The sequence below is a fragment of the Physeter macrocephalus genome, chromosome 19, assembly GCF_002837175.3.
Source record: "Physeter macrocephalus isolate SW-GA chromosome 19, ASM283717v5, whole genome shotgun sequence".
NCBI lineage: Eukaryota > Metazoa > Chordata > Mammalia > Artiodactyla > Physeteridae > Physeter > Physeter macrocephalus.
In genome coordinates this window covers 11,748,369-11,759,407 of record NC_041232.1, presented here as the reverse complement: position 1 = coordinate 11,759,407, position 11,039 = coordinate 11,748,369, and the positions used below count along the sequence as shown (strand labels likewise).

The following is an 11,039-nucleotide window of genomic DNA, read 5'->3' as shown; positions in this document are numbered from 1 at the left end:
CCTTTTTATTTTAATAGAGTTTTACTGGAGTATAATTGCTTTATTGGAGTATAATCTTTATTGGAGTATAATTGCTTTATTGGAGTATAATTGCAATACTGTGTTAGTTTCCGTTGCACAACAAAGCGAATCAGCCATATGCATACACATGTCCCCATATCCCCTCCCTCTTGAGCCTCCCTCCCACCGTCCCTATTCCGCCCCTCTAGGTGGTCACAAAGCACCGAGCTGATCTCCCTGTGCTATGCGGCTGCTTCCCACCAGCCAACTACTTTACATTCCATAGTGTGTATATGTCGATGCTACTCTCACTTCGCCCCAGCTTCGCCCTCCCACCCCATGTCCTTCCCACCAACAGTGCAGGAGGGTTCCCTTTTCACCACACCCTCTCCAGCATTTATTGTTTCTAGATTTTTTGATAATGGCTATTCTGACCGGCATGAGAGGCTATCTCATTGTAGTTTTCATTTGCATTTCTCTAATAATTAGTGATGTTGAGCATCTTTTCATGTATGTCTTCCTTGGTGAAATGTCTATTTAGGTCTTCTGCCCATTTTTTTAACTGGACTGTTTGTTTTTTTGATATTGAGCTCCATGAGTTGTTTGTATATTTTGGAGATTAAACCTTTGTCTATTGTTTCATTTGAAAATATTTTCTCCCACTCTGAGGGTTGTCTTTTTGTCTTGTTTATGGTTTCCAGTTCATTCTTTTACATGTAGCTGTCCAAGTTTTCCCAGCACTGCTTATTGAAGAGGCTGTCTTTTCTCCACTGTATGTTCTCGTAATTTGTCATAAATTAGGTGCCCATATGTGCGTAGATTTATCTCTGGGCGTTCTATCCTGTACCATTGATCTATATTTCTGTTTTTGTGCCAGTACCATACTGTCTTGATTACTGTAGTTTTGTAGTATAGTTTGAAGTTGGGGAGCCTGATTCCTCCAACTCCATTTTCCTTTCTCAAGATTGCTTTGGCTATTCGGGGTCTTTTGTGTTTCCACACGAATTGTAAAATTTTTTGTTCTAATTCTGTGCAGAATGCCATTGGTAGTTTGCTAGGGATTGCACTGAATCTGTAGATTGCTTTGGGCAGTATAGTCATTTTCACAATATTGATTCTTCTAATCCAAGAACATGGTATATTTCTCCATCTGTTTATGTTATCTTGGATTTCTTTCATCAGTATTTTATAGTTTTCTGAGTACAAGTCTTTCACCTCCTTAGGCAGGTTTATTCCTAGGTATTTTCTTTTTGTTGCAATGGTAAATGGGAATGTTTCCTTAACTTCTCTTTCTGATTTTTCGTTGTTGGTGTATGGGAATGCCAGAGATTTCTGTGCATTAATTTTGTATTTTGCAACCTTACCAAATTCCTTGATTAGCTCTAGTAGTTTTCCGGTGGCATCTTTAGGATTTTCTATGTATAGTATCATGTCATCGGCAAACAGTGATGGTTTTACTTCTTCTTTTCCGATTTGTATTCCTTTTATTTCTTTTTCTTCTCTAATTGCTGTGACTAGGACTTCAAAATCTATGTTGAATGAGTGGTGAGAGTGGACAGCCTTGTCTTGTTCCTGATCTTAGTGGAAATGGTTTGTTTTTCACCATTGAGTACGATGCTTGCTGTGGGTTTGTCATATATGGCCTTTATGATTTTGAGGTAGGTTCCCTCTATGCCCATTTTCTGGAGAGTTTTTTATCATAAATGGGTGTTGAATTTTGTCAAAAGCTTTTTCTGTATCTATTGAGAGGATCATATGGTTTTTATTCCTTAATTTGTTAATGTGGTGTATCACATTGATTGATTTGTGTATATTGAAGAATCCTTGCATCCCTGGGATAAATCCCTCTTGATCATGGTGTATGATCCTTTTAATGTGCTGTTGGATTCCGTTTGCTAGTATTTTGTTCAAGATTTTTGCATCTATGTTCATCAGTGATATTGGTCTATAATTTTTTTTGTGATATCTTTTTCTGGTTTTGGCATCAGGGTGATGGAAAGCCAGTGCTTTTTCAACCAACCATCTGATCTTACCAAGGAGAAAGGTTCAATGGCAGGGGGGTGGGCGGTGGGGCAGCAACTATGTCTTTAACCTCATAATACTCCCTGGTCTCCAGGAACTGGGGGCTCACACCCTCTGTGGGCAATGGTAGCTGCCAGAATTGAGTAACCAGGTTTCATTTTCATTGTGTTATTTTTTCCGGTTACCCCCTACTTATGGCAAGGAGTAATTTAATCTCTTTCCACTTTTGGTAGAGATATAGTTTCCTTGTCAGATGTTTATTTCGTTGACAAATGTGAAGGAAGAGCCCAAGGATAAGTTTGCCATCAAGTTCTAGGTCTTGGCAGTGGATCCGTGGGTGTTAAGTTTATATCAATAAATAGGTTAATTAAAATAAAGGAGGGCGCCCCATGGAGAAGCGTAGGTCATACACCAGTGAACACGACTGATCCAATTAAAAGGAAAAAAATAAAAAGAATTGATGCAAGTGAAAATACGAATTCAACTATAACACAGGTGATAGCCATCTAGAAAACTGAAGGTGCCCGCGAATCAACTGTTTGGGAGGCTTGGACTGAGGCTTCAAAAACCCAGAATGGTTTATGCCAGGTTCACTGCCCCAGGGAACCACCATCATTGCTGTCTAATAAGGGTCTCTACCCCCCCACCCCTGCTTTGCAGCCTCTGGGGTTTTGGGGGGTGGGAAATGGACACTCAAGAGCCTGGGATTTGACTCTGGCTGTGTCGGAACCCCCAGGTGAAGCTCTTCATTCTGGACCTCTCCGCCATGCTGGCCGGCCTCCATCAGGCCAAGCCCTCCGCCCCCGCCTCCTGACCCTGACCCAGGTGAGCAGTGGGGGAGGGGCCCCAGGAGGTACACAATTCCTGCGGGGTACAGGCTGAGTGGCTCTCACCAGAAAGACAGGACGGCTGTGCCCGGTCAGATTGCAGTGGGGTAGGCATGAGGGGCACACAGCAAATACTAAATAAATGTGGGCTACGTGGAGGGCACCAATCCCACATCCACCATGTGACCTGGGACCTGGTCCTCTCACCCAGGGCAGATGGGGGATTTTTTTTTTTAAATAAATTTATTCATTTATTTATTTCTGGCTGCATTGGGCCTTTGTTGCTGCATAGGCTTTTTCTAGTTGTGGTGAGCGGTGGCTACTCTCTGTTGCGGTATGCAGGCTTCTCATTGCGGTGGCTTCTTTTGTTGCTGAACACGGGCTCTAGGTGCACAAGCTTCAGTAGTTGTGGCACGTGGGCTTCAGTAGTTGTGGCTCACGGGCTCTAGAGCGCAGGCTCAGTAGTTGTGGCTCACGGGCTCTAGAGCGCAGGCTCAGTAGTTGTGGCACATGGGCTCAGTTGCTCCACGGCATGTGGGATCTTCCTGGACCAGGGACCAAACCCGTGTCCCCTGCATTGGCAGGCGGATTCTTAACCACCGAGCCACCAGGGAGGTCCCCAGTTGGGGGCATTTAAGCAAGTTGATGTTTGTCAGGTGCTTGGAATGGGGCCTGGCGCAGAATTTCTGGTAAATTCTAGATGAGTGTTTGGTAAGTAAAGTAAAATAAAGGAGGACCAGCAAGAGGGTCACACGGCAGAGACACCCATCCCCGGGCGCCTGCTCATGAAGGCTCCTCCGTCGTGGACTGGCGCTGAGTGACGGCCATTCTGAGAATCCAGCTACCGGAGGCTGCCCCTGACCTTCCCAGGACCCCCAGCAGGGGCTGAGGAACACAGGGCTTAAAGCAGGACAGAGGCCAGGACAGGTGTTGACCTCTGGGTGTGTGGGGATAGTGTGAACTCCTTCACAGCCGGGGGGCGCACTGCACCCTCTGCCCCCAGACTCTACGTGCTGTCTCCCTCCCACCGCCCAGTCCCAGCTGCAAGCCTGTCCTGGTGGGAGGAAGGGGACCGACTGCCAGCTTTGGGGCGTTCCCATCTGAGCAACCGACCCATCCTCTGAGCCTGACTTTCCTCATCTGCAAAATGGAGATTCCAGCAGAACCCACTCGGGACTTGCCCACACGCTCTTGGCTCATCCGCACACTAGCTGGGATTCTAGTACCCGGGTCTGTCCCTTCCAACTCAATGCTCCTGGTCCACTGGAGGCGCTCAATAAAGGTTTATTACATTAAAAATACACCACTGGGCCTCAGGCACTCAGGGCTCACACCCATGGCCACTACCTCTGAATCCAGAACATACAGAAGCAGCAGCAGCCGAGTTGCCAACTCAGGTAGTGGCCTGCCTGGCCTTGCTGGCAAACTCCTATGAACCCTTCAACACCCTGCTCAAACATGCCCTGTCTTAGGCAGAGGCAGCTGCTGCCCCTTTGCGGCCGTATAGCAAGTACTCCTTTGCACGGACCACGGCTTCTGCAGGGAGCCCCCCAGCGTCCAGCTCAGGGCCAGGCACACAGTGGTACACGGGGAACATTGCTGATGTCCACGCTTGGACCGGGTGAGGAACCACGGGGCTGTATCACCTTTCTTACAGGCTCTTCCTCATCTTGCCCTTCTTGGAGTGGGCGCCCCGGCCGAAGGCGCCCTGCTGCAGCTCCCGGGCGCGGCGCCGGTTGCGGGCAGAGAGCTGCTTGAGGCCCCCACGCTGCAGGAAGCGCAGCTTCTGGGCTCGGCACCGCTGCTTCAGGATCTGCTGCTTGGTCTTGAGCTCTGAGCGCACGCGGCCTGCGGGGGCACCACGGGTGCGGGGCTGGGATGCACCTGCCAGGATGGAGATTCAGGGAGTTCAGGCTTTGGGTCGACTCCCAATGTCTCCTCCTCCCAGAAGCCTCCAGAATGCTCCCCTGTCCCCGCTCTCGTTCTGTGTTCACTGCTGTGGCCCCAACATGTGGCAGATGGTAATTGCTTAATAAAGCTTAAGTAGTCTACTGTAATGGGCAATACTATGGACCCTCTAGCCCAAACTGCTAGGGATCAAGTCCCAGCTGTGACCTCTTGGACCTTGGGCAAACTACTTCACTTCTCTGTGCCTCAGTTTCCTCTCCTATGAATTACGAATAAGAGCACCTACCTCATAAGTCCTAATGTGGAGTAAATGGGTTACTATGTGTGCAGGGTTCAGAACAAGGCCTAGTCCACAGTATGGCCTCCTAAGTGTAACTATTACAATCATAAATCATTCAACAAAGGCTTTTCAGTGCCTCCTCTATACCAGGCACTGGGGACCCAGACAGACTCGAAACCCTGTCTCTCTGGACTACATGCTCTAGGCTTGTTAGATGAAAACAGGCTGTAGCTAAACCTCCCTCTGGCAGGAGAGAAATCAGAGAAGGCCAGAGAGGGCAAGGGACTTATCCAAGGTCACCCAGCAAAGCGGCACCAGCAGCAGCAGCAGTGGTTGGTGGCCCCGCCCGCCACCCCCCGGGTCTCTGGGAGGGCAGGTCTCTCCCCCGCCCCCTGGCTCCCCACTAAGGCCTGGCCCCTCCTCTTCTGTACTCACCTGCCTCACCCAGCTCCTCCCCTCCCACAGCAGTGACCTTGCAGGGCTCCCACCAGATGGTCATTAAGGCGGCCCCAGATGGTCTCCACAGGGGCCAGGCCACCTGACAGGGACCCACCACCCCCAGTGAGGACAAAGCACGGGGGAGAACAGCTGCTTTTTCCCGAAGCTCACAGGCCACCCTCACCACCCTGGGTCCAGCAAGCCCACAGCGGCAGCCGGCTTCACTCCAGATAAAATCGGGAGCTGAGGAGTGAGGGATGAGGGGTCCGGGGGAGGCAGGGACATGCCCGCAGAAAGACAAAGAGAGGAGGAGAGACAGAGACTAGGAGGGGTGTCTGCGCGCATGTGAGAGACAGACGGGGAGAAACAGAGACAAAGAAAGAGACAGAGATAGACAGGGACACAGAGTCAGAGGCAGAAAGAGAAACAGAGACCTGGAGACAAAGACACCTACAGAACAACAGAGAGAGGATGCGTCGGAGAAAATCCAAGACAGAAACAGGGAGAAACAGAAGAGGTATCCCCCGTCAGAGAGGAAACGTCAACGAGGACTGAGGGAACGTGCAGGGAACAGGGGAGGCCCTGCGTGAGGCAGAGAAGAGGGGCGCCTGGAGCCGTGACAGACAGCGTCCCCGGGCTGAAGGGCACAGACTCGGACGCTGAAGAGGCAGTGAGCAGCCCCGCAGGCTCGGGGGAGACAAGCAGGGCCGGGGCCCAGCGGACAGGGGCCCAGGACAGGTTCAAGCTCCCCAACCCTGGCGGGGGGGCCCGGGGGAGGCAGCAGGCAGCCGGGGGACCCGGGGCCAGTCACTGAGACTTGTTTCCTGGCCTGAAAGCCGGCCATTCTCAGTCTTCTCGCCCCCAGGTCATGTGCGGCGAGGCTCCAGCACACAGCCTGGCCCCAGACAGCAAGCGGGAGCCCCTCTCTGACAGCAAGCTCGGCCCCAAAGGTGGGGCTGCAGTGGGACGGGGCCCAGGCTCCAGTCTCCTCCCTTCAGAGCCACGGGCGTCACCACTCCCAAGGTGCTCCTCTGCCCTGAGGGGCTGACCGAGGTCCTGGCACGTGAGGCAGCCGGCCCAAGCCGAGGTCACTGAGCACAAGCTCCTACAGCAGAGCCGAGCTCAAATCCCACCTTAGCGTGTCACCCACTGAGGGACCCAGGCCAGAGCAAGAGGACCAAGTCCCCAAGATGACCAAGTCCCCAAGATGACCAGATGTACTACTTGGCAACCTGCGTTTTAAGGACGATCCTACCCTGACTCTCACCTTGCCCTCGGCCGCGCTTACCACCTCTTCGCTCTGGGCCACGCCGGTCAAATGTCCCTTCTTCTTCTGAGTCACGATCATCAATTTTCTGCTTCTGTTTCCACTTTTGGTAGCTGGGAGGCTGCGTTAAGGAGGCTGCACACAGCATCGAGAGACGCCCTAGACAACCGTGGGCTGGGAGCAGGGCCCCCCACCCCCCAGAGGATACAGGCCTTACCTATAGGGGGTTTGGTGGCTGAATCCGCTCGACCCCGCCCCCCCCGTAGGAGGTGGGGTGCCAGACCCCGCCCCTTCCTGACCCCGCCCCCCACCCCCAGTAGATGTGGATGTAGAAGGCGCTTGGCCCCGCCCCCTCTGCCCCCCACCCTCCTCCAGGATACAGGTCCCTCTTGTAGGAGCTGCTGATGTAGCGGCCACTCTCCGTCTTGATCTTTTTCTTGTCCTCCTGTCCCGACTGTCCCACAAACCGCTTCTTCTTCCGGTCCCTGTGGGAAGAGTTGGCAGGTGTGCTGTGGGGGGGAGGTGGCCCACTTCCCCTCCGGGCCTGTTTCCCCCTGACCCTCTCATTGGGTTGTTGGAGGATTCAAAGAAAGCAGCGTGCCGGGCATCTGGCAGGCAGCAGGTGCCCCATAACGGCCCGTTCCCTGGCCCTCCTCACCACTCCCGATGTAGAAGGCGCTTGGCCCCGCCCCCTCTGCCCCCCACCCTCCTCCAGGATACAGGTCCCTCTTGTAGGAGCTGCTGATGTAGCGGCCACTCTCCGTCTTGATCTTTTTCTTGTCCTCCTGTCCCGACTGTCCCACAAACCGCTTCTTCTTCCGGTCCCTGTGGGAAGAGTTGGCAGGTGTGCTGTGGGGGGGAGGTGGCCCACTTCCCCTCCGGGCCTGTTTCCCCCTGACCCTCTCATTGGGTTGTTGGAGGATTCAAAGAAAGCAGCGTGCCGGGCATCTGGCAGGCAGCAGGTGCCCCATAACGGCCCGTTCCCTGGCCCTCCTCACCACTCCCTGGCAGCCCAGGTCTCAAAAGGCAGTGTGGCGGTCAGGGGATTAGCTCCAACCTGGGGGCCTGGGTCAGGGACAGGGGACCCTGGGAGGTTCCCAACCCCCACCTAGCCACCTCCTGGCTCTGTGACCCTGGGTTGAGCCACATCACTTCTCTAGAACCAGAGTCCAAATGGGCAAACTGGGTCATGAGCCCCTGTCTAGCAAGACGAGCCCCCCAAAAGGACAGATGGGGTCAAGATCCCTGTTGGGCATGACCACATGGGGGCAGGACAGGGTGGGCGTCATAATCTGTGCTGTGAGGACCAAATGAGGGATGAGGGTGTCATAATTCCTGCTCTAGGGGATCAAACGGGAGTCAGGATAGGAGGGGGTCACCTTTGGTGGGACCAAGCGGCAGACAGGTGGGCATGGAAGAGGTGTGCTCACTGGCTCACTCACCACTTGAGCTGCTGCTGGCCCCTGGTCAGGCTCTGGGCTTCGTCCCCCATCAGGTCCAAGACAGCGCCAGCCACCTGCTGCTCGAAGGCACCCCCGTCCCCACCGATGCTCAGGCTGCAGAGGGAGGGTGGGGAGATACCATGGGGTTGGGAGGGGGGGCCCATCAGGCCTGCCTGCCCCACCCGGGACCAGCGGCCACTCACCCCCGCTCGCTGTCGAAGTCCTTGGGCCGGTAGGGGATGTAGAACGCTTGGTCCCGCTGCCGGGCCTCCCCCCTCCGCCTCTTGGCTCCTCGGTCGGGTCCTGGCTGCTGCCGCTTCCGGCCCACAACCTCTGTGAATAGGTCCTGGTGGACCAGGGCCCAGTGTCACCTGTAGCCCCCAGGGAGTGGACTGGCCTCCCCACCCACCAGCCCAGCTAGGGTTGAGGGTCAGGGGCTGCTGGGACTTTGAAAGCTTGGTGTTGCCACTGAGACCCTCCATTTCCTCATCTGCACGTGCAGCACAACCCCTGCCTCAAGCACCAGCAGGGGCAGGACAGGTGGGAGTGGGGGAGGGCAGGGTGCCAACTAGGATGAGACCCACCACGTTCCAGTCCCAGCTTGGTCCCCCAGGTCATTACACCAAGGCAAGGCCCTGTCCCTCTCTGGGTCTGGACTTGCTCTCTATGACGTGGACTAGTCCAGGGGTTTTCAAGTGCAGTTTTTTGCCTACTGTACCCTCTGTCCAAATCAAACATTAAGACGAGCAGGCCCAGGGCCCTACCCACCTGGCGAATGGGACACTCTGACCCCCCAGCCCTGCTTTTCGCCACGAAGACCCAGTGCCTGACCCTGCCTGAGTCATGGCCCCACTGCTACCAAGAGTCCCGCTCTGCCCCTTCCCACCTGCCGGACCCCAGGCTGAGGCAAGGCGATGATGATGACAATGACAGGGCTACCTAGGCCTGTGGGAATCCTCCACGTACCATCCTGAATCTGCCCAGCGGACCCAGGGAGCAGGTACCGCAGTCACTTGGCTGCAGAGCCCTAGTCCACAACATTCTGAAAACAAACTTTCCTGAGATTCACTTGGTGGCAAAAGCTGACCCGAGCTGACGAGAGGCTTTGTCCATCCTCTCGGTGTGGGTCTCACTGTGGAAACTGATGCATTTGATGACCGTGACACCCCAGACCCTGCCGAGGGTGTTACATCATACACAGTGGACCCACCGTAAAGATTCTGAATCCCGAATCACATCTGGCCCCCAGGGCTTCAGGCAAGGAATGGTGGACGAGACTATGATCCCACTCTGCAGATGGGGAGGCTGAGGCTGGGTCACTGATTTCCACAAGTGTTGGAGGTGGGACTGGAATCACTGCATCCACCCCCAGTGACTACTCAAAGCCCTGAGGTCAGCTCCATGGGCTGCTGGGACTTGACCCACTGCTTCCCCAACCCCAGGCCAGACTCCAGGGTCCCCAGGGTGGGGCCTGCACCTCCACACTGTCTCCTGCCACCTCCTCCTTCTCAGGCTGCTCCTCCAGCAGTGCTGGGAGGCTCGGGGCTGGGACAGCCGGGCTCTCCTGCCGCTCCTGCCGCTCCTGCCGGAAGCTGGCGATGGATTTGCGATCCTTCTGCCGCTTGGCACGCATCACCTGGCTGCTCAGGTCCCGGCTGGAAGCGTTGATCTCAAAGATGGTCTGTGGAGGGGACACCCAAGGCCTGCACCCACTGGCTGCTTCTTCCCCAACTCTACCCTACCCAGCTTGGTGTGCTCTCTCCAGCATTCCTCCCAATTCCCTCCCACTAGTTACCTGCTTTTCACAATTACAAAGGGAGGCCCAGAGACGGCGAGTAACCTGCCTAAGGTCACACAGCTGGGACAAGCCAGATCTGGGATTTCAACCCAGGTTCATTGGCTCCAAAACCAGTGCCCTTAACCACAACAGGCTCCAGCCCCTTTTTCCTGACGTTGGCTGGCAGGCCTTTCCTGTTTTTGGGTACACCTCCCAGAGGCACAAGATGGGGCACCCGACGGGAATCAGGAGGAGGAGAGGCTATCGAAAGCTAGCTCCTCAGGCCTCTGACAGCCTAGGGTGTGTCACTGCCCTCTGTGAGCCTCAGTCTACCCAACTGTATGGAAGGGGTGGGAAACCTGCCGTGGACCAGCAGGGATGGTTCCAGAACAAGGGGTGGCTATAGAGGTGCTGACACGGCCAGTGCCGCAGGTTGAGAAAATCCCTGCCGGGGGTCAAGAGCTCAACCGGAGCCCCGAGGCCCCGCACTCACCGCCCGGGAGCGGTAGTTCCTGATGCTGTCCACCAGCCGCAGCTGCTGCAGCTCCGCCTCCTGGAAGCACGAGCCTGGTGGGGACGGAGGGACGCGTGAAGCCGCAGTGGGCTCCACGGGGCCTGCCGCCAGCCCCCGCCCACCTGACGCAGGGACTCACTGAAGAGGGGGTGCAGGCCCAGGCCCAAGAGGTCCAGCTCCTTGGCCCTCTTGATGGACTCGGGCGAGGGCGCCGGCCGCGAGCGCACATACTGCTGCTGGGCGTTGTCGGCCACGCGGCCCAGGCCCCGAAGCTCCAGTGACGCCTCCAGGCTGGTCCGCAGACCGCAGTCCTCATCGTCCACCACGCCCTGCGGCACCCGGCCCAGCACGCCGTCCCCGCTGCCCGCGCCTGCCTCCCCACCAGGAGCTCGGTCAGAGGCCTGGTCAGAGGCCTTCCGGCCCGGCTGCCTGCCCAGGGCCCTGCGTCCCCTCCCCAGCCCCACTCTGGGTCCTGAATCACAAAATAATCCCCACAAGAGAAACCATCACTTATCGAGCGGCTCCTACTGTTTTTGTTTTTTTTTTTGTTTTTTTTTTTTTTTT

At 55.3% G+C, this 11,039-nt stretch overlaps 1 protein-coding gene across 1 annotated transcript in view; it reads right to left on the bottom strand.

Annotated features, from left to right (window-relative positions):
- Positions 1 to 711: 711 nt before the first annotated feature.
- Positions 712 to 11,039, bottom strand: part of DDX54 (DEAD-box helicase 54) — a gene marked incomplete at its 5' end in the record, with an annotated part of 23,262 nt that continues 12,934 nt past the window's right edge. Inside the window, 8 exons of the mRNA XM_055080713.1 lie at positions 712 to 4,733; positions 6,743 to 6,855; positions 7,463 to 7,567; positions 8,185 to 8,298; positions 8,388 to 8,530; positions 9,662 to 9,865; positions 10,455 to 10,528; positions 10,615 to 10,845. Coding sequence (XP_054936688.1) covers positions 4,501 to 4,733; positions 6,743 to 6,855; positions 7,463 to 7,567; positions 8,185 to 8,298; positions 8,388 to 8,530; positions 9,662 to 9,865; positions 10,455 to 10,528; positions 10,615 to 10,845 — 1,217 coding nt within the window. The remainder of the gene's footprint in view (positions 4,734 to 6,742; positions 6,856 to 7,462; positions 7,568 to 8,184; positions 8,299 to 8,387; positions 8,531 to 9,661; positions 9,866 to 10,454; positions 10,529 to 10,614; positions 10,846 to 11,039) is intronic.